Source organism: Emys orbicularis, chromosome 3, assembly GCF_028017835.1.
Source record: "Emys orbicularis isolate rEmyOrb1 chromosome 3, rEmyOrb1.hap1, whole genome shotgun sequence".
Taxonomy (NCBI): Eukaryota; Metazoa; Chordata; order Testudines; family Emydidae; genus Emys; species Emys orbicularis.
The window spans coordinates 134,533,650-134,557,098 of record NC_088685.1 but is presented as its reverse complement, the minus strand read 5'-3'; the positions used below and the strand labels follow the sequence as shown (position 1 = coordinate 134,557,098).

The 23,449-nt window shown below is 46.2% G+C and overlaps 1 protein-coding gene across 1 annotated transcript in view; it reads right to left on the bottom strand.

Moving 5' to 3' along the window:
- The window catches only part of DISC1 (DISC1 scaffold protein), a 314,498-nt gene that overhangs the window by 242,779 nt on the left and 48,270 nt on the right, over positions 1–23,449 (bottom strand). The window contains 2 exon segments of the mRNA XM_065401455.1: positions 4,153–4,213; positions 8,902–9,031. Coding sequence (XP_065257527.1) covers positions 4,153–4,213; positions 8,902–9,031 — 191 coding nt within the window.

The following is a 23,449-nucleotide window of genomic DNA, read 5'->3' as shown; positions in this document are numbered from 1 at the left end:
AAATTTATAATGGCACTTAATGTACTGCAAATACAGTACATTATGAACCTGCAAATAGTGCAGACATGTTTTCTTATATATTTCCCTATATTTGTGCAAGCAAACGAGTAATAGCATTTCTCTGTCCATTTATGCATACAAGTATATGTGGGTTTTCCATAAATATTACAGGTGCATTTTTAACATCTCACTGAAAAACTGTGGTCCCAAATAAATACATCTGTCAAGGACAAATTTTCAAACATGACTTCTTAAGATAAGCCTGCAAAATTTACTTAGATATCTGTTATACATAATAAATATACAATTAATTTGACTGCATGCATAAATGAGTATCTTGCACACAGAAAAGGCAAATCATATCCATTTTGCAGACACATCTCAGATGCAACAGCAGCAAATTCACATGGCTATGTTGCTGCCATGATTGCATGTAGAATGGACTTCCATCTTGAATGGCCTCTTGTAAATCCTCCTTCAGCAATAGTCAGCATGGGAGATTTTAGGCTTACATCCTTCAGAAATGCATCTTCCAACCTCATTCATAGTCGGCCTCATGCTCTACTTCCTTCTGTAAAAGCACACCTTCTTCTGCACACTGGACATGACCCCACCTTTGCAGTCATCTTGTTCTGAACTGGTGCAAAACTAGAGCTTGCCAGATTCATCTAAGTGTTTCCTTGTTTGTGATAAACCATTGGATGTTAAGAATATGCTGTAACTTTGACACTGAAAACTGTTTAGTTTCCTCTCCTCAGCTGTTTTAACAGCCTTGTTTCTGCTGCATATAGCACAGTTGTCATCACTACCACGTTGGACACTTGTATCATAGTTATCACACATACATCCTGCTGCCCAAACAGCCTTTGAAGACACTGAAATGCCACTGACACAAAACTGATCTGATGTGCGACTTCTTCGGATATAGAACATCCTGTTGTCAATTGACTATCCAGAAAACTATTCACCCATTCAACATCATTGCCATCTACATGCAGCGCCTGTAGGTTGTTCATTTCCATTGTATAGCTTTGGTTTTATCACCATTGATCTTAAGTCCACAGATTTTGCAGTTTTCCACAGCTCTTCCAGCACTAGCTGTAGTTAGTCTGTAGTTTTTTCCAAGTAAAGAAACATCATCCTCTAACGATGAATATTTAAACTTCATACCTCCTACTTTGGCTTCAATCACCTTTATCATCACATAGTCTATTTGAACATTAAATAATGTAGGTGAAAGAATGCATCCCTGGTGTACTCCTTTTTCTACTTAAACTAATCTATAATATAACCGTAGATCCTCACACAGCTAAAAGTACTGTGGTAGTTTCTTCCCTAGGCACACCAAGTCCTGAGGCACCCCAGATTGGCATAATAGTATCCACAGTACTGATCAATGCACTAAGTCAAAAGCAGCTGCAAAGTCTATAAACACAATGTTAACTTTCTTTTGTCACTCTATTTGTTTTTCAGTAATATTCTACAGAGCATATTGTCACAGAGTTTGGAGGAAACAAGGCCCTGCACCCCCGGCTTCCTGCGATTCACCATGACTCTCAGCCAGCCAGTAAAACAGAAGGTTTATTTAGACGACAGGAACACAGTCCAAGGCAGGTCTTGCAGATACAGACAACAGAACCCCCTCAGCCAGGTCCATCTTGGGGGGCTAGGGAGGCCACAGCCCTGTCTGGCCTCCCCTCCATTTTCCCAGCCAGCTCCAAACTGACAACTCTCCAGCCCCTCCTCTCGCCTTTTGCTCTTTCCCGGGCCAGGAGGTCACCTGATCTCTGTTCTCCAACACCTTCAGTTGGCACCTTTGCAGAGGAGAGGCCCAGGCCATCAGTTGCCAGGAGACAGGGTGTCGGCCATTCTCTGTGCAGGCACCATCGCACTGGCCCTCTCGGGCTCTGCAACAATCACACCCCTTTATCCCACCACCTAGATACTTAAGAACTGCATAGGGGAAACCGAGACACCCCACTCAGAGAAAACATTAAGAACATTCCCACTTTGTCACACATATATAGCATGGATCTTAGATTGACTTGTATGGAAACCACACTGGTTGTCTCTTTTTTTTGGCTGACACAATATATCAGTTAGTTCAGTAGTAAGACCATGAACACCTTCCCTGGGACTAACAGCAGCATTATTTCCCTACAGTTTGAACAAACTGATGACCCTTTTTTTTTTTTTTTTTTTTTTAAATGATGGCAGTCCCTTTTCCAATCTTCTGGAATGCACCCAGTTTCCCAAACTCTTAAGACAACTCTATGAAGCCAGTGAACTAAATCCAGGCCACCAACCTTTAGCAGATCTGATGGAATATTGTCAAAACAAGGTGCTTTATCGTTTTATAATTGTTTGACTGAAAGCATCACTTCCTCTCACATCACCAGCTTGTTTTTTGCTGGATTCATTTTTGAATTAAGTTGTTTACATCTTGGTGGGGATCTGTTTGAGCAGGGGGTTGGACTAGATGACCTCCTGAGGTCCCTTCCAACCCCGATATTCTATAAAAACTACCTGAAAGGGGGTTCCAAAGAGAATGGATCTAGACTGTTCTCAGATGACAGAACAAGGAGTAATGGTCTCAAGTTGCAGTGGGGGAGGTTTAGGTTGGATATTAGGAAAAACTTTTTCACTAGGAGGGTGGTGAAGCACTGGAATGGGTTACCTAGGGAGGTGGTGGAATCTCTTTCCTTGGAAGTTTCTACAGTCAGGCTTGACAAAGCCCTGGCTAGGATGATTTAGTTGGGGATTGGTCCTGCTTTGAGCAGGGGGTTGGACTAGATGACCACCTGAGGTCCCTTCCAACCCTGATATTCTATGATTCTCTCCTGGCTGAAGAACTGAAAAGGTTGAAAGCTGATATAAGCAGCACACAGGAGACAGGGTGGAATTTGAACACCAAGAGCACAGCTCTGATTCATAGTGGGTCAGACTTTTCAATTGTTGGATGCCTGCAATACATCTGATAGGCACACTGGTGTTGCTCTGGTTTTGTCCCCGAGGACAAAATCTGTATTATTGACTTGGCAGGTTTATTCTCGACACCTGATAGCTGCTATTTTCAGTTTGAAGGTAGGACGTGTGGTATGCTCCACTTGAGGCAAGCCCTGATGCTGAAAAAGATGCTTTTATGCCATGTTAGATGACACTGTATCTAATACATCACCCCAAGTTCATATTGCCACCTTCGGAGATATGAACACAAGAATTGGCCATGACAGAATTAGATTTGAGGTGGTACTGGGACCACACAGCTTACTGGAAGAGAAATCGATAATGGTGTGTATCTATTAGAATTTGCTTCTTACATATGGCCTATTTTTAACAGCTACCTGGTTTCAGCACAAGAATCGCCATATGTATACATTTAACTATCCATTGGGTGACAGGGTAACCTTGGATCACTTCTAGTTCAGAAATTCTTGACTAAACTCATCCGGGAGGTACATATATTTAGAAGTGCTAATCTTGCTCCAGAAACTGATCAATGACTCTTAATAGCAACAATGATGTTCCATTTAATAGAGTTCCACAGATGGATATCTATTGCATCAAAATGCTTCAATGGTGATAAGCTTCATGATGAAGTGATTGCTAATAGTTACCCTGTAGCGATTTCCAAAAAATATTCTACCATGGAGGAAGAGTAGACTTTATTTCGGGAGTCTATCACAGAGATTGCTGGAGAACAAATGGGATTAAGGAGAATGAAAAAGCAATGTTGGATTACAAATGATACCATCAAACAGAGAGAGAAAAAAAAGACACACGGTGTAGGATGGATGCAATACAACATCAAAGTTAGTGAAGAGAGGAGGAAATGGGTAATAAAAAAAAGAAATGTTTTGAACAAGCAGTCAAGAGGGCCTGTTGGAATGATGCTTTTAGGTGCACCTGAATGCTTTTTTTGTTTCATAAACATTTTCACAGAAATATATTAATTCTGATGAAATTTATGTGGAAAAGTTTTCTCTGATCCAGTGTGGAATGGGAAGAGGTGCTCTGTGGTATAGCTGCCATCAAAACCAGATAGATCGATTGACCAACAGACCAACTAAGCCCAGAATAGCCAATAGCTTCGTGGTTAGGGCACTCACCTGGGATATGGGAGACCTAGGTTCTTTAACCTGGATCTCCCACATCCCTAACCAGCAAGCTATGGCTGTTCTGGGCTGAGTGTTTCTCTCTTGCTCCTCTTTCTCTCTTTTTTTTTTTCCCATGAAAAATTCAAAAGACCTTGATTTTATTCCACTGTGGAACAAAAACAAGTCTTAAAACTTCAACATTTTTCACAAAACAGATTTTTTTTTCCAGCTAGCCCTATTTAAACTATTACTGTGCCTAAAAGATTTTTAAACACCTTCTTGCAGAGCCTGAGGAAGAGTACACTCTATCAGCAAAACAGAGAAAGTATATACAAAGTGCTGTCAAATGCAAAAGACCACAAATGAAAAAAAGGTGTTTAACAATAAAAGCAATAGCCAAACTGAATCTGAAAAGAGAGCAGAGAGTCATGTGCACAGAGACAAGAGTGAAAAGCAAGAACTAGGTCTGACCGTGGTTGGTACTGTTGCTCTCAGACCTGCACAAAAGACACTTCTAGGCCTTGGCTACACTTGCAGCTGTACAGCGCTGTGAGTTAAACCTGTCTTTGTACAGCTGAGTAGGGAAAGCGCTGCAGTCTGTCCACACTGACAGCTGCCAGAGCACTGTCGTGGCCACATTTGCGGCAACTGCAGCGCCATTGGGAGCGGTGCATTATGGGCAGCTATACCACAGAGCACCTCTTCCCATTCTGGCGCCGTGGGTTGTGGGAAGGGGGCGTGGGTGCGGGGCATTCTGGGTCCTGTCCCAACGCCCCGTGATGCATCGCTTCGCATCCCAGAAATCCCTTTGTTTCCGTCCACCTTTGGCGCCATCTTTCAACGGTTTCTGTGCAGCGCGATCTGTCTGCGGGAAATGGAGTCCGAACTGCTGAGGCATATGCTGACGAGCCTCGCCAGCACGTCACATTTGGCTGTCGAACTATTCCTTAAGATCCAAAGTGACAGTGAGAGTGTGGAGTCCGACGATGCTATCGAGCCGCGTAACGCGTACGACACGAAATTGCTTGTGGCATTCACGGACATGCTCAGCACCGTGGAACGCTGCTTTTGGGCTCGGGAAACAAGCACCAAGTGGTGGGATCACATCGTCATGGAAGTCTGGGGTGATGAGCAGTGGCTGCAGAACTTTTGGATGAGAAAAGCCACTTTCATGGGACTGTGTGAGGAGCTCGCCCCCACCCTGCGGCGCAAGCACACGAGATTGAGAGCTGCCCTGCCAGTGGAGAAGCGGGTGGCTATTGCAATCTGGAAGCTAGCCACTCCAGACAGCTACCGGTTGGTCGCAAACCAGTTTGGAGTGGGAAAGTTGACCGTTGGAATCGTGTTGATGCAAGTTTGCAGGGCCATTAATCGCATCCTAACCAGAAGAACCGTGACTCTGGGTAACGTGCAGGACATAGTGGATGGCTTTGCACAAATGGGTTTCCCTAACTGTGGAGGGGCGATAGATGGGACGCACATTCCTATTCTGGCACCACCCCACTTAGCATCTGAGTACGTTAATCGGAAGGGGTATTTCTCTATGGTTCTCCAGGCGCTTGTGGATCACAGTGGGCGATTCATTGACATTAACACTGGCTGGCCAGGAAAGGTGCATGACGCACGCATCTTTCGGAACACTTGGCTGTTCAGGAAGCTGCAGGCCGGGACTTTTTTCCCAGAGTGGAAGATCACAGTAGGGGAAGTTGAAATGCCCATTGTGATTGCAGATCCCGCTTACCCGTTAATGCCGTGGCTCATGAAACCCTACACAGGGAGCCTTGACAGCAGCAAGGAACGGTTCAACTACAGGCTGAGCCAGTGCCGAATGACTGTGTAGTGTGCCTTTGGCCGTTTAAAGGGCCGCTGGCGATCTCTGTATGGGAAGCTGGACTTGGCCGAACACAGCATGCCCGCGGTTATATCCACATGCTGTACCCTCCATAATATTTGTGAAGGGAAGGGTGAAAGCTTCACTCAGGCATGGACCTCCGAGGTTGAATACCTGGAGGCTGAATTTGCACAGCCAGAGAGCAGGGTTATTACAGGGGCCCAGCGCAGGGCTGCAAGGATTAGGGATGCCTTGAGGGAGCAATTTGAGACTGAAAACCAGCAGTGATATCTGGTGCCCTGCACGGGAGTGAAGTGCAGTAGTTCCAATCTTTAGGAATCAGTGTTTGCTAAGCAGACTTGCAGTGCCTGTTTATTTCCTGGGCTAAGGAATCTTTTACTTTATGCAATAATAAAGAATGTTTTCAAAGCCAAAAAATCCATTTATTGAAAAGAAAATTTATTTATTGAAAAGAAACACAACTGCTTGGGAATCAGAAAGGGCAAGGGGGTGGAGTGGGGAACGGTACAATCACAGATTCGCGTATGTCCTGTCTGGTGTGCTGTGCAGTGAGTGTTGCACTTCAGGATAGCTATACTGCATGGTGATGGGGGTTGAGTGCAGAGGGTAAGGGTCGTGGTTTTCAGGGCTGGGTGGTGAAGATACTGGTGTTGGAGGCAGCTGGTGGCGTGAAGAACCCGGAAGTTGGGGAAAGTGGGTTGGAGGTAACAGTGGGGCACAAGAGTTTTGGGACAAGGGCTGTGGGGGGGGGGTGGCGTTTGCGTTACTGCTCCTTCTGCATGGCTACGAGCTCCTGGATAGCGTCTGCTTGGCGCTCCAGGATGCTTATGAGCCGATCCGTGCTTTGCTGCCAGTGCTCCGTGCTTTGCCGCCGGTGCGCTGCGTTTTCCTGGCAGATCCTGCTTTCTCTCTCCCTCCAGTTCTGTGGTTTCTCATTCTCTTTAATAGATTGCCGCATCACTTCTTGCAGCACGTCTTCTTTGGTTTTTCGCGGTCTCTTCCTGAGTCTTTGCAGTCTCTGAGCAAGCGATAAGAGGGACGGCTGAGGTCTCAAGGTTGTTGCAGCTGTATAGGCAAAATGCAACATTTAACAGAGGCAGCATTGTTTATAGCAGACAGAGTAATGATTTCCCCCGCACTTAAGGAGGGCACACACAGGGTCTATCTACACAATAGCATAATTTTCCCGTCCCAAACAGAGCACACAACCCACGGGAGCCTCAAAATGGTGAGTAAGGGGGGCTGACTGTTTCAGGGCTGTACTGTCCTCTGGGTTTCTGTGCCTTGGGGAGAGCCAACAGCTGTAGGGGGCACCTACACTGAACACTGTCCCAACATTTTCCACAGGAGTTCGTCCTGGACGATATCTCGCTGCTGAGGGTGACCTGGGAAGCAAGGGAGGGTCTTCTACTGCAATGCGGCTTCTGCCCTGGCCCATATGCAGCTTGCCTGTGTGCAGCAATGATCCCCCCGCCCCTCGCAGCACAGTGGCGCGGACACGTTAGCCTGGCTGGGACAAGGACCACGGTGGCTCTCCCGATAAACCTGAGCAAGCGCATTGCACATGTTCTGGATGAGACATTCGAGGAGATTACCGAGGCCGATTACCGCGATGTGATAAACCACATCAATGCACTATTCCGCATCTAGGCATGCATGCCTAACCCTCCTCTCCCAAAGAGCCCACACCAAAAAAATTCCTTCCAGAAAAAAAAAACGCTTACCAGGAACCTACTCTTCTGTTTGTCCTCCACCAAGTACCGGCCGCTGCGACTGGCTACCTTCCTCCTGGCTCGAGAAGAGCTCCTGGCTGCACGGCTCCAGGGATTCCAGGGCATCTCCATCCGCCCCACCACCCTCACTCCTGTTTTCCTCCTCCTCCTCCCACCCCGGCTCTGAAGTGTCCATGGTGGTGCTCGGGGTGGAGGTGGGGTTAATCCCAAGTATCACATCCAGCTCTTTGTAGAATCGGCAGGTCGCGGGGGGAGCACCCGATTGGCCGTTTGCGTTGCGGGCTTTGCGGTAGGCACTCCGCAGCTCCTTCACTTTAATCCTGCACTGCAGGGCGTCCCGGTCATGGCCCCTTTCCATCATGTCCTTTGATACCTTCCCGAAGGTATCGTAATTCCTACGGCTGGAGCGCAGCTGGGACTGGACAACTTCCTCCCCCCAAACACTGATGAGGTCCAGCAACTCGCCATTGCTCCATGCTGGGGCTCGCTTGGCACGTGGAGGCATGGTCACCTGGAAAGATTCGCTGATAGCACTCCACGCCACGCTGGGCTCAGCAAACAGGAAGGGGATTTTTAAAATTCCCAGGGAATTTTAAGGGAGGGTCACATGGTTGGTTACCTGAGGCCAGGGCAGTAGAGTTTGAACTGATGACCAGAGTGGCTAGAACAGGCATTGTGAGATACTGCCCAATACTTCTGGAGGCCAGTCACAGCGCATTGGGCGGCCACACTGGCACCGCCACGCTGCAGCGGCGGCGCAATACTCGCTATTCCTCTCGGGGAGGTGGAGTACATGCAGCGCTGCAACCACGGAGATACAGCGCTGCAAATGCCTTGCCAGTGTGGACGGGGAGTGAGTTACAGCGCTGGGGGTGGTTTTACAGCGCTGTAACTCGCAAGTGTAGTCAAGGCCCTAGTCTTCAGCAGGGGAATAGAAAAACTCTCATGAACATTTTTTTTAAAATACTCAGGACATACAATTTAGAGGGTGCCCCATCAGAAAACAAATCTCTCATAATTAATCAGTTTCCAATAATTCAAGTTGACAGTGTCTCTCGAAATACAAGAATAGTTTATAACAAATATTAAAATTAAAATTTTATATTAAATATTAAATATTAAAATCTAGCCATAACTTGTACACAGTACTTCAAGAAAAACAGAAATATAGTTCCATGTCATAAGGCTCCAGTGAACTTACCGATCTCCAGCCCAGTACAACGCTGCTTGAACTTGTGCACTGAATCTGTCCAAGAAGCTGATAATTGAAGGATGCCTGGAAGGAAGCTGAAATTTTAAAGAATTCTTCTCTCGCTCCAGTTCTTCTAGTTTCCTTCTAAATTTATCAGCTAAATACAAAAGTACAAAAAGTTGGTATTACTTAACAAATAAACAGGGTTACATTTTTCTTGAAAGAAAGAAAGTTGGATGGTCATCAAGGAAAGATAAATAACATACTTTATCAAAAAGGTAAGTGTTTGCTACAGTATTTTGCTCTAAATTACTCAGATTGGAACTGGATAACATCAGAGACATCTACAATGTCAAACTATTTACTTCTGTTGATATACAAAGCTAAGCCTGCAGGCCTCAATTGGGAATTTTAAATCAGTGAGCCTTGGAAGTTTTAGCCTATGATTTGCAACCATGCAGTATTCCTAGAGGAATTATTCTAAACTAGTCGACTTCTATGAAAATTCCTACCCTCTGCTGCTCGTTTTAACCAAATTTGTTAGAGTGGTAGTTGCATGTGTATAAGTCAGTCTGAATCTGTCCATACAGATGTAACATCTTAGTGTGCTCGTCCTTAGGAGCACCTTTAGTGAACTTTGATTTCTCTTGCATTGCAGGATGACCAAGGACCCTGGATTTGGGTGAGCATAAAAATGCTTGAAGCCTTTCGGCATCACCTGACACCATTTTTCCACATAGTTGGAGGTGGGAGGAAGAGTGGCCGGGGTTCATTATAGCACTCTGGCTGGTTCTAAGATTCCTTCATTGATAGGGAGAGTGATTCTGGCCAGCGTCGTGGCACTCAGGTCAAAGGGTTTGAGAGACTTTTCCTGTATAAATATAGTCTCAATATACAGGGAATCAAGCCCAAATTGATGGTGATTGCTGTAACAAAAGCTCTGGCACAAAAGTGCTGGTAGGAAATTGACTATTATTTTCTGGCCTCACTCACATGAGATGGATCAGGGCTATAAAAAATTATACTACCTGCCGTATAATAGGCTATCCACTGACTACAATGGCTTCTGTTCAAATGGTCGGGATTACTTTTCTTTATATGCTGCTTATTGAAGTGGAGGACAGCAACCAACTGGCACACAGTTCAATGCAGATATTATGGGGAAGGGAAGTTTTGGGCAAAGACATCATGGCTAACTCTTACTAGTGCCATGGGACCTGTAATGATCACACAGCGCACACAGGATCTTGATTATTTAAGGACTCCTCTGAAAGACCCACCTTCATGGTGCTCATTTTATCTAACTCAGCAGGATGAAGGGCTCTGTGGGCCAGATGAGATTCCTAACCTAATACTTAGGCCCAATAAGCCACTAACAATTGCATTTTATGTGGCATTTCAATATCAAACTTTACTATACTGCATATCACTGTTAAAATTAATCTAGCCATAAAAATGGGACCAGATTGTGACTGGCCCTTACACAGGAGTGCAGGACTCACAGAGAAACCCTCCTGCTCACAGATCACTCAGTATTGCTCTCCCTGTGATGAAGTGCCCTCACCACGCACCTCTGGGGTGCACAATACCCCAAGGAGGGCACTGAGGGGAGAGGTTGGGGTCATGGCCATGCCAATCTGCCCAACAGCCCATAAAGTGGGCATGGCACCCAATTGGGAGGGTTGTACTGTATCCTTCAAAGGGGGGTAGCAGCAGGAGACGCTCTCTGTGAACTTCCTGAGGTAGAATTGCTCCTAGTGCTTGCCTAGTGTAGGACAATCGCCACACTGACTACAAAAAGACACTGTGCCCAAATGGCACAACTAGGCCCTGTCACATTCCAGGGTGCAATCCAGACCAGTGAGGGGTTGTGTCACTGCCTGCTCAGCAACCCTGGGTGCCACACAATACTTTGCTGTTCTAACTCCCAACGTGAGCCGCTCACAAACAGCCTCCCAGCATGCAGATCACACTTCTGAGGGTCTGTGTATAGCTGCAGCCTTGGTCCAGCAGCTCTGACTCCAGCAGCCTGTCAGCCACACACAAGTCACATTCTGGCTTTCACCAGCCTTGGTTACTGCTTGCACAGTGACCCCAACACACTCCCAGTCCCAAATTTCCCCAAAATGTGTTCTGCACTGTCCAGCCCTCTCCTGGATAGTTCAGATATTATAGGTCCGTTGCCCCTGTAAAGAATCAATATTCAACAGTTTGCTAACTTAACTGGATTTACCGAACATTTCAGTTTAAACAAAACACTGAATTGGTTTAGATTAAAGATAAAACAAGATTATTAACAAAAGAAGGTAGGATTTTAAGTGAATTCAAGTATAAGAGATAAAGTTAAAAATGGTTACAAGCAAATAAAAGTGAAAACACACATCTAAAAGTCTAAAACTTAATCTAGCAAGTTTTGGTTCAAGGCTTTGTTGAAGATGGCCTGTCTCACCCACAATCTTCCAACAAGATGGTGATTGACCCTTTCCTCGGTTAGGATCTCTCCCAGAGGCCCAAAGGCGTCGATGCCTTTGTCTTCTTAGAGTTAACTTGGGGTTCTCTGCCCCTTTCTTTTATAATCCAGTGAACCTCTGAAGTGGAGTTACCCTTCAAAATAAAGTTTATTCATGCAGTAAAGAAGGCGACATGGAGTCTGGCGGTGAAGGAGGCTCCATGCTCTTTCTTCCCCCACTTGTGTTTGCTGAAATCCAAATTGTTCTGTTTCCTGCCATTCCTGCTGTTCTATTTACTACTTATACATAAATTGAGATGAACACACATTCCTTGATTTAGGATAGGCCTGTCTAACAACTTTTGCCTAGGCAGGGCTGTCTGGTTTTGAACATGTGCTAACAACATCATAGAATCATAGGACTGGAAGGGACCTCGAGAGGTCATTTAATCCAATCCCCTGCACTTATGGCAGGACTAAGTATTATCTAGACCATCCCTAACAGGTGTTTGTCTAACCTGCTCTTAAAAGTCTCCAATAATGGAGATTCCACAACCTCCCTAGGCAATTTATTCCAGTGCTTAATCACCCTGACAGTTAGGAAGTTTTTCCTAATATCCAACCTAAACGTCCCTTGCTGCAATTTAAACCCGTTGCTTCTTGTCCTAGCCTCAGAGGTTAAAAAACCCAATTTTTTTCAAATCTTCCCTCATAGGTCATGTTTTCTAGACCTTTAATCATTTTTGATGCTCTTCTCTGGACTTTCTCCAATTTGTCCACATCTTTCCTGAAATGTGGCACCCAGAACTGGACACAATGCTCCAATTGAGGCCTAATCAGCGTGGAGTACAGCAGAAGAATTACTTCTCATATCTTGCTTACAGCACTCCTGCTAATACATGATGTTCGCTTTTTTTGCAACAGTGTTACACTGTTGACTCATTTAACTTGTGGTCCAGATTCCTTTCCGTAGTACTCCTTCCTAGGCAGTCATTTCCCATTTTGTATGTGTGCACTGATTGTTCCTTCCTAAATGGAGTACTTTGCATTTGTCCTTATTGAATTTCATCCTATTTACTTCAGACCATTTCTCCAGTTTGTCCAGATCATTTTTCATTATAATCCTATCCTCCAAAGCACTTGCAACCCCTCCCAGCTTGGTATCATCCGCAAACTTTATAAGTGTACTCTCTATGCCATTATCTAAATCATTGAAGATATTGAACAGGACCCAGAACTGATCCCTGTGGGACCCCACTTGTTATGCCCTTCCAGCATGACTGTGAACCACTGATAACTACTCTCTGGGAACGGTTTTCCAACCAGTTTATGCACCCACCTTATAGTAGCTCCATCTAGGTTGCATTTCCCTAGTTTGTTTATGAGAAGGTCATACGAGACAGTATCAAAAGCTTTACTAAAGTCAAGATATACCACGTCTACTACTTTCCCCCTATCCACAAGGCTTGTTACCCTGTCAAAGAAAGCTATCAGGTTGGTTTGACATGATTTGTTCTTGACAAATCAATGCTGACTGTTACTTTTAACTTATCTTCTAGATGTTTGCAGATCGATTGCTTAATTATTTGCTCCATTATCTTTCCGGGTACAGAAGTTAAGCTGACGTGTCTGTAATTCCCCAGGTCGTCCTTATTTCTCTTTTTATAGATTGGCACTATATTTGCCCTTTTCCAGTCTTCTGGAATCTCTCCCATACAGGGGATATTCATATATTTACATATAATGTCACTACATACATTTCACTATGATATTATTGACTAGTGAGTTATTAGTTTTCAAATGATACCACACAATGCATATTTTGTACAAAGATCATTACAATGGTGTGCAGGGCATGAATGCTTAGTGTCACAGGCCCCAAATGATTACTTATGGTTTTTGTTCAGTGTTTGGCATCCTATGTCTTTTCAAATGTGCATGAAAAAATGAGACCATTTTAGTAAGTAAGTATGACAGGGTACAGAGACACTACCATGGCAAATAAGGAGTTAACAACTCAGGCTTACACAGGTGCTTCAGGAGGGGGGTATAAAAACCAACTGTTTTAGGAACAGGCAGGGAGAGGCTATTGTCTAACCTAGAGTTATGGCTTAGAAACCTTGAACTGATCAAGAAAAACATTATTACATTCCGATGGTTTAACTGTTGTTCCGTAACATGACTGGCTAACCCTGTGTTTTTGTGTCGAGTTGTTTCACCAGCCTACACTTACCTTCTTAGACCTCAGGATGTCATAGAGGTTATTTTTGGAAGAAATACAGATGAAGGAATTCAAAGGTCAATGTATTATCTCTCTGTCTCATTAATTCTCAGATGTACTATGTTTCATACTTGCAAGTGTACATGGCATTCAATTAATTTCTACTACCAGACATTTCAAAATACTTTGTTCTGATGGTGTTTTATAAAAATGTTGCTGGCCTCATCTGCTACTCCTCTCTCAAAACCAAACAATCTTTTATCCTTTCTGTGTTAGTCACTATAATCCTGCAGTCTTCTCTAACCAACCTTTTAAAGGAACTTTTTTTTTTTTTAACCACCAGCCTATCCATCAGTTTATTAAGCAGCAAAATACAAACAGCAAAAATACATCTTTTCTTAGGAAATGTAACTATATGCAATGTACATAGCAGCCAAGTACTATGTTTAGTTATTAACTGTAATTGTTTATACTGAGCATAAGTATCCTTCCTGCAGTGACGCAAGCCAAAAATAAAGCAAATAGTTTAACTGATGGCTGGTAAAAAGCAATTGCTACCTTATATTTTATATACGGATGCTTTGAAATTGCATCTTAAGTACTTCAAAGTTGCTTCATTTAAAAACAGAAGTAAATGAACTGTTTACATTGCTATCACACTAGGTAATCAATTGAGAAATTGTTTAGATCTGGAAAGCAAGCTACAGGTTATAATGACCATTATTTTGGTGCAGAATCTGTTAGTGTTTGGGAAACAGAGGCATTATCTCTGACCTTTATTTGGGATTGATTTATTTAAATATTTTATTTATTTAAATGTTTGTGCCTTCACCTTAACCCCCCAATTCATCAACAAGCTCTGGAATTCACTGAGGGTCTTGCTGGTATTGCAATAATAAGCTGAAAATTATAAAACAAAGCTCGGGGGAAATGATTCCTTTACAGTACAACCATGAAGTTATGCTCTGCCATCTGCTTCACAGACACCATCATCACCAAGGATAGAAAGTTTGCTGGCACCAAACTGAGGCCCTGCATGTCAGAACGAATCATTTCTAGACCTCATTAGAGGATAAATTGGAAAGTCTTTGTGCAAAACAGGGCATAAGATAATCAAAGTGGAAAGTCATCTGTCCTCAGCTAAGACTTTGCTAAACTCACCTGCCTCAATTTGCCCTATCACTTACACTGGTGAGAATCGGGGGGGAGGGGGGGATCAATTAAATCCAGTGGTGTTATATTGTTGCCATGATACCTGGTATCTTAAAGCTCCAGTCTTGAAGCCACAGGATTATACAGAAATCCCAACTTTCATTTTAAAAATAGCACGTTTCTAGTCCTCAAGGTTGCAGAGAAAAGTTTAAAAACATACCCCAAATGCTGAAAAACCAGAAGGCAGACAAAAATAACCCCAAATTTATCATTTTTAAAATGTCATGATTTTTAAGCCAATCACATGATATTTTGGTGCCTGATTCATGATTTTTGTGCACTTGAGGTTGGCAATACTATATTTAAAACAAGTAAGTAAAGAAGAATCAAACCCACTAAGGGTATGTCTACACTATGAGAGTAGTTCGATTTTACTTAAATCAAATATGTGGAATCGATATTAAAGTCGAACGTGTGTATCCACACTAAGGACAGTAATTCGACTTTGTGAGTCCACACTAACGGGGCAAGCGTCGACATTGGAAGCGGTGCACTGTGGACAGCTATCCCACAGTTCCCGCAGTCCCCGCTGCCCATTGGAATTCTGGGTCAAGCCCCCAATGCCTTCTGGGGAAAAAAATGTGTCGAGGGTGGTTTTGGGTAACTGTCGTCATCCAACCGTCACTCCCGCCCTCCCTCCCTGAAAGCGCCGGCGGGAAATCAGTTCGCGCGCTTTTCTGGTCAGTGACAGCGCGGACGCCACAGCACTGCGAGCATGGAGCCCGCTGCGACCATCGCTGCAGTTATGGCCGTTGTCAACACCTCGCACCTTATCATCCACCTTTCCCAGAGGCAGATGCTGAGAAATTGGGCGAGGAGGCTACGGCAGCGCGGTGAGGACCTGAAGTCTGAGAGTGGCACAGACCTGTCAGAAAGCACGGGACCCCGTGCCGAGGACATCATGGTGGCAATGGGTCATGTTGATGTTGTGGAACGGCGATTCTGGGCCCGGGAAACAAGCACGGAATGGTGGGACCGCATAGTCCCACCTGCAGTGGGGCTGCAGGTCTGGGATGAATCACAGTGGCTGCGAAACTTTCGCATGCGGAAGGGGACTTTCCTGGAACTTTGTGAGTTGCTGTCCCCTGCCCTGAAGCGCAAGGACACCCGGATGCGAGCAGCCATGACTGTCCAGAAGCGAGTGGCCATAGCCCTCTGGAAGCTTGCAATGCCAGACAGCTACCGGTCAGTCGCGAACCACTTTGGCGTGGGCAAATCTACCGTGGGGGTTGTTGTGATGCAAGTAGCCAACGCAATCGTTGAGCTACTGCTCTCAAAGGTAGTGACCCTGGGAAACGTGGAGGTCATCATAGATGGCTTCGCCGCGATGGGATTCCCAAACTGCGGTGGGGCTATAGATGGAACTCACATCCCTATCCTGGGACCGGACCACCAGGCCAGCCAGTACATTAACCGAAAGGGCTACTTTTCAATGGTGCTGCAAGCACTGGTGGACCATAGGGGACGTTTTACAAACATCAACGTCGGATGGCCGGGCAAGGTTCATGACTCTCGTGTTTTCAGGAACTCTGGTCTGTTTAGACGGCTGCAGGAAGGTATTTACTTCCCGGACCACAAAATAACTCTTGGGGATGTGGAGATGCCTATAGTCAACCTCGGGGACCCAGCCTACCCGCTAATGCCCTGGCTCATGAAGCCCTATACAGGCGCCCTGGACACTGAAAAAGAACTCTTCAACTACCGGCTGAGCAAGTGCAGAATGGTGGTGGAGTGTGCTTTTGGACGTCTCAAGGGGAGATGGAGAACCTTACTGACTCGCTCTGATCTCAGCGAAACCAATATCCCCATTGTTATTGCAGCTTGCTGTGTGCTCCACAATCTGTGTGAGAGCAAGGGGGAGACCTTTATGGCGGGGTGGGAGGTTGAGGCAAATAGCCTGGCTGCTGATTACGCCCAGCCAGACAGCCGGGCGATTAGAAGATCCCAGCGGGACGCGCTGTGCATCCGGAAGGCTTTGAAAGCTAGGTTCCTGAGTGAGCAGGGTAACCTGTGACTATTAAGTTTGTTTACAGAGAAGCTGAACCTGCCCCCGTTTCTTTACCCAGTGAATGTTCACTATCCTCTCCAGTTACATACCCCGTTCACCCCGTTCCCCCCCTTCCAACACACGTTTAAAAATAAAATCACTTGAAATTTGTTAATGAACACCGTTTTCTTTATTACTGTTTTCGCGGTAAAGTGTTGAACCTGGGACGCAGACTGTGGTGGGGAGCGGGTGTAGTGTAGTGATGCAAAGGACGCTTCTAAATTCCAGGAAGGACCAGGCTCCGCACTGGTGGACTGGTTGTTTCAACGGAGCCTGCCACCCCTCCTGTTCGGGACTCTGTGTGTGGGGGCTATGTGACTTTGTGGCAGGGGGAGGACGGTTACAGATCCCCTGCTGCGTGGCTCTGTGATCCAGGATAAGGACCGCTGCATAAGATCTCTAACCGCCCTCCCCCGCCACAAAGTCACATAGCCCCCCCACACACAGAACATGAAAACCACCGCCCAGACTGACCAGGGTAACTAGTGACTGCAATGTGTGTGTGCCTTGCTGCTGAACCTGCCCCCGCATCTGTACCCTGGTAAAGGTAACTGTCCTGTCCAATTACCAACCCCCTTCCCCCCCTCCAAACAGACTCTCCTCTAAAAGAACATGATGGAAACAGTAATTAACAGAAACGTATTTTTTATTAGCAACTACACATGAAACTGGGGGATGAAACTGGGACGGGGGCTTGGGTGAGGCGGGAAGGAAAGGACTTATCAAATTTTGGGGAATGAGAGCCTTCTGGTACTTGAGCAGTCTGCAGGGGTGGAGTGAGAGTTTTCACGGACTCTGCCGTCCCTCCTTCTTGGGACTTTGGGTGAGGGGGGTATGGGACTTTGTGGCGGGGGAGGGCGGTTAGAGATAGACTGCAGCAGGGCTCTGTCCTCCTGCCTCCGGTCCTGCAGAACATCCACAAGGCACCGGAGCGTGTCCGTTTGCTCCCTCATTAGTCCAAGCAGCGTTTGAGTCGCCTGCTGGTCTTCCTGCCGCCACCTCTCCTCCCGTTCCATGTGTGATCGGTGGATTTGGGACAAGTTCTCCCTCCACTGGGTCTGCTGGGCTGCCTGGGCTCGGGAGCAGCCCATAAGTTCCGAGAACATGTCCTCCCGTGTCCTCTTCTTCCTACGCCTAATCTGCGCTAGCCTCTGGGAGTGTGATGCCAGGGTAGGTCGGGAGACAGTCGCAGCTGTGGGATGGGAAAAAGGGAGTGAATTCCTCAGAAAGATAAATTTTTTGGTGAACAAAGAACATAGTCTTTCTCTGTGAACAAGACCATGCACAGCACCTATCACATGCGCACTCAGGACAAGGTCGAATTTTCGGCCTTCGCATTCAGTGCCTGGGGTCTTGCAGTGCAGATCAGACAAGCGGGGCAGGACAGCGGAATTTGGGAACAGGCTGACATGGTAAGCCGTAGACTTGTGGCTGCTTAAAACTTTAATAGCAGCACTGGCCTCCTTTCACGTTCAAAGCAATGCCAGTCCCTGCTGCCAGCAATCCGGCAAGCATGAACTCTGCCCCGTCCCACCCCCTCGCGGCTGTCCCAGGGAAAGACCCCTGTATGCTGCTCCTCTCCCGCCTCCACCACGTGGCTGTAAACCGCCGGTTATAGTTCTGTAAAGGAACAGGCAAGCAGTCCCAATACTAACATTCCCCTACCTAATTCAAAGCAGGTCACCATGAGCGACATCACTCTGATGAGGATTTCAGAGACCGAGAAAGAAAGGATGCTTCGGGAAAGCCTGCAAAGACCAGGGCCGTATGCCGCCATGCTCTGCAAGGCAATGATCCCCGAGTACTTGATTGTCTCCTGGCGCGGAAACGTTTCCTACCACGGAGGACCCAATAAGGCCGCTCTCCCCAGGAACCTGATGCAAAGGCTTTCCAACTACCTCCAGGAGAGCTTCGTGGAGATGTCCCAGGAGGATTTCTGCTCTATCCCCGGACATATAGACCGGATTTTACTGTAGCTGCACTGGCAGGGACTAAACAGTAGAGCGCCTAGGGCAAACCAATCATGCTAAACCGGACATTGTTAGATTTTTTTCCAGTAGTTGCACTGCCAAGGACTGAAACCTTAAGCACCTAGGGCAAACTAATCATGAAAAACACATTGTTAATATTGTTAATATTCCTGTTCTGTTAAAAATAAATGTTTACATGTTTAAAACACTTACTCACTGATCCTTCCCCTGATTCTGTGTCCGGATTAACGCCTGGGGACGGTTGGTAGGGGATCTCTGTAAGGGTGATGAAGAGATCCTGGCTGTCAGGGAAATCAGCGTTGTAAGCGCTGTCGACTGCCTCGTCCTCCTCATCTCCTTCCTCATCTTCCCCGTCCGTTAACATCTCCGAGGAACTGGCCATCGACAATATCCCATCCTCAGAGTCCACGGTCAGTGGTGGGCAGGGCTGGCTTTAGCAAGAGCGGGGCCCGATTCCTGGGGGCGGGGCTTTCTGCAAGCCCCGCCCCCAGGAATCGAGCCGCGCTCCGGCCGGGGTTGCCGGGCTTGGGTCCGACCCGGAGCCGCGCCACGGGGGCCGGGCCGGAGCTGGGCCGGGCCGGAGCTGCGCCGGGGCCGGGCCGGACCCGAGCTGCGCCGCGGGGACCGGGCCGGACCCGACCCGGGCCTGCGTGCTTGGCGGGAACGGGCGGTGCCTCCCCGGAGCCCTTCTCGCGCCCCCACCACCCCAGCTTACCTTGTGCTGCTGCCGGCCCGCCCCTGGGCCGGGGAGGGGGCGGAGCGTTCAGGGGAGGGGGGGAGGGGAGGAGGGGGAAGTGAGCTGGGGGCGGGGTGGAGAGCTGCAGCGCGGGGCCCTCTTGGCACGGGGCCCAATTCAGCCGAATCGGCTGAATCGGCCTAAAGCCGGCCCTGGTGGTGGGGTAGTGGTGGCGGCCGCACCTAGGATGGAATGCAGTGCCTCGTAGAAACGGGATGTCTGGGGCTGGGATCCGCAGCGTCCGTTTGCCTCTTTGGTCTTCTGGTAGCCTTGTCTCAGCTCCTTGATTTTCACGCGGCACTGCGTTGCATCCCGGCTGTATCCTCTCTCTGCCATGGCTTTAGAGATCTTCTCGTAGATCTTTGCATTCCGTCTTTTCGATCGCAGCTCGGAAAGCACTGACTCATCGCCCCACACAGCGATCAGATCCAAGACTTCCCGATCAGTCCATGCTGGGGCCCTCTTTCTATTCTGAGATTGCATGGCCATCTCTGCTGGAGAGCGCTGCATCGTTGCCAGTGCTGCTCAGCTCGCCACGATGTCCAAACAGGAAATGAGATTCAAACTGCCCAGACAGGAAAAGGAATTCAAATTTCCCCGGGGCTTTTCCTGTGTGGCTGGTCAGAGCATCCGAGCTCGGACTGCTGTCCAGAGCGTCAACAGAGTGGTGCACTGTGGGATAACTCCCGGAGCTATTACCGTCGATTTCCATCCACACCTAGCCTAATTCGACATGGCCATGTCGAATTTAGCGCTACTCCCCTCGTTGGGGAGGAGTACAGAAGTCGAATTTAAGAGACCTCTATGTCGAACTAAATAGCTTCGTTGTGTGGACGGGTGCAGAGTTAATTCGATGTAACGGTGCTAAATTCGACATAAACTCCTAGTGTAGACCAGGCCTAAGTACCTACTTTTCTGAATTCAAAGCCTGTATAAGTCTAATGATTAAATACATTGAAAGCATGGAGAAGAGAATGGTATCTCAAACATCAAAGGAAAACTAATGTTTTGTTTTCAATACTGCTGGATTTCTGACTATGAAGATGATATCAAATCCTATGGATTTTGAGAACAAGAGGACGGCAACTTTGCTGGCTCTTGATGTGACTGAAAATGTCCCTTTCTCCCAATGGCATTTAAAACTCCTATCAATAGGAACCTGGAAAACAATAATCTTGTGGCCGCATGCTCTAACTTGTTACATTTTCTAGTTCCCAAAAAACAGAGTTGGTGAGGCATAGCATTGCATTCAAGTGCCATAGATTGGGAAATTGAGATACTGGCTCTTGAGCATCTTAAAGATACTGAAGCAACTGCCTCAGAGTTCAGCTGAAAGTAGTAGGGCCAAAATGTGTATATTGTTTCATAATCATTCGTTCTGTGTACACTTTCTTATAGTAGTTTTATGTTAGAACAAAGAATTGACCTTTTATTGTCACATCAACCCATGGATTTTGTGCGGTTTACAATTAAAGGAACAATAAACTGAAATGGGATGGAATCATTTTAACGCAATTGCCCTCAACAAATGCTACAATAAAATCTTAAGAAGGATTAGGGAAAAAGCCTTTAGCCCTGAGTGCTTTACATCAATCACCACCAAAATAATGTAAATTTTGTTTAAAATATTCCAGACTCAATCCTTGGCTCCAGCCAAATAAATATATGGAGATATACCTATCTCATAGAACTGGAAGGGACCCTGAAAGGTTATCGAGTCCAGCCCCCTGCCTTCACTAGCAGGACCAAGTATGTACTGACATGCATACAATGCTGTGCAACCCTTTGCTATGATGATCCTCCCACAGCTGGCTACACTATCCCTAAAGGCGTGGGGTAAATGTGCCACAGGCTCAGGCAACAAACTGAGATCTAAATATTCTCCCTAAAAATAAATGATCGGTTCCATTAACAAAAGACAGCCAGACAACGATAACAAGCTTCTCCAAAACACTCACAATCAAGCAAAATATTCTATATAAGAGGATCAAACTCCTTTCCCCCCCCCCAGATCTGCACCCAATCCAACACCAACAGAGGGAAGAACCAACATTGGCTTTCATTAAAGAGTATATCTTGCATGAGTGTTATTTCCTGTGCAATTGAGAGTCTTTGTTGATGACTAGCATAAAGACTCTGTGCTTGGGCCACTGCAGATAGACAAAGGAAGTACTGTTTGAGGATTCTTTGTGGTATTAGGCTGGTCAGATGGATCATTTCCAGATGAGCTTCAGACATTATAATGCTGGACCGAACACAAGCTCCTCTTTTTTGAGAATGAGGGCATTATTGTGCCTTTATTACTGATGACACTGACGAACACAGGTAGCATTGATTATCCTTTACAATTGGCAGGGGTTCACATTGGTGGACAGTCTGAAGCAGCTACAAGCAACACAGCTGACAAAGGTATTTTTAAAGCCTTGAAAGTAACCATTTTTCTCATTCATTTAATGAGACCCCTGAACCAGTCATTTAGGGATGCACGAATGTGTGGAAACTCAAGTGGGTTCGTTTTCCTATTTTCCTGCCCTACTGAAGTCAATGCTGAAAGACAGGGATTAAAAAAAACTCAACTTCAGTCTCTCTCTATCCTTTACAGCAGGAATCCTGCCACCATCTCTGCTCCTGCCCTTGCTATCACCCCCTCACTCACCACACAGTTCCCTTCCCTCTAAGGGTATGCCTACACTGCAACAAAACATCCGTGGCTGGCCTATGTCACCTGACTCAGGCACGCGGAGCTTGGGCTGCGGGGCTGTTTAACTGCAGTGTGGACACTCAGGCTCAGGCTGGACCCCAGGCTCTAGGACCCTGCGAGGTGGGAGGGTCTCAGAGCGCGGGCTGCAGCCTGAGCCCAAACATCTACACTGCGATTAAACAGTCCTGCGAGCCCAAGCCAGCTGGCACAGGCCAGCTGCAGGTGTCTAATTGCAGTGTAGACATACCCTAAGAGAGCAGACAGCCTCAGACTCACAGCATCCCTTTGTTCAGCTTCCAGACAACCCATGCTGTTAAACCACTGCCCTATATTTCTATCTAGGTACTTACATAGCCCTCATTAGCATAATATCTGAGCACATCACCATCGTGGGAGTTATTTTCACAACACCCCTATGAAGCAGAAAAGTATTAGCTCCATTTTACAGATGGAAAACTGAGACAAGGTAGAGTAAGTGACTTGCCCAAAGTCACATAGGATGCTTATGGCCAAACCAGAAACTGAATTCAAATCTCCTGAATCCCTGTCTACTGCCCTATCCACCAGAGTATCCAGACACCATGAGGATGGTTTGGTTCCAATATCTCCTCAAGTTCCAGCTCTTTCCTTTCCTACAATATTAGCTGCATGCCACCTTTCCCTGTCTGATAGGGAGACTGCGATGCAGTAACAGGGGAAAGAAGAAAACATTAGGCATACAGACAAGCAAACATGAATAGTTTCCACCCGAAGAGAAATGGAGATGCGGGTCTGAAATTATTCCTATTAAGGCTCCCAACCCAGATCCTTCTCTTCCCAGCCGCCAGGGATCCTTTCCTCCTACCCGCACACCCTAGTAACAATCCAGAAAACTAGCAAGTCCTTAAAGTGTGTAAGACTAGAATTTCCTAAGAGTATAGAATGTAAGTTTTATAGCAGATTTACTTAAGAGTCTGACAGCATAAATAAACCCATTCTTGGAGTTTAATATTTCAGTTGTTCTAAATCGTATGAAAAAATGAAACATGACATGCTGGCAGTTATGGATTTTTTCCTTTTACATTTATATTGAATCCGCTAGTTTTCATTTAAACTTTCAACAAAAGTAAAATTCTCAATGTTTCAGATACTCTTTTGTTAATGACTTGGACAAGTTTACTGTAGCTTATGTTTTAAATCTGGAATATTGCACAGGACATCAAATCTTTCACCTGGAGG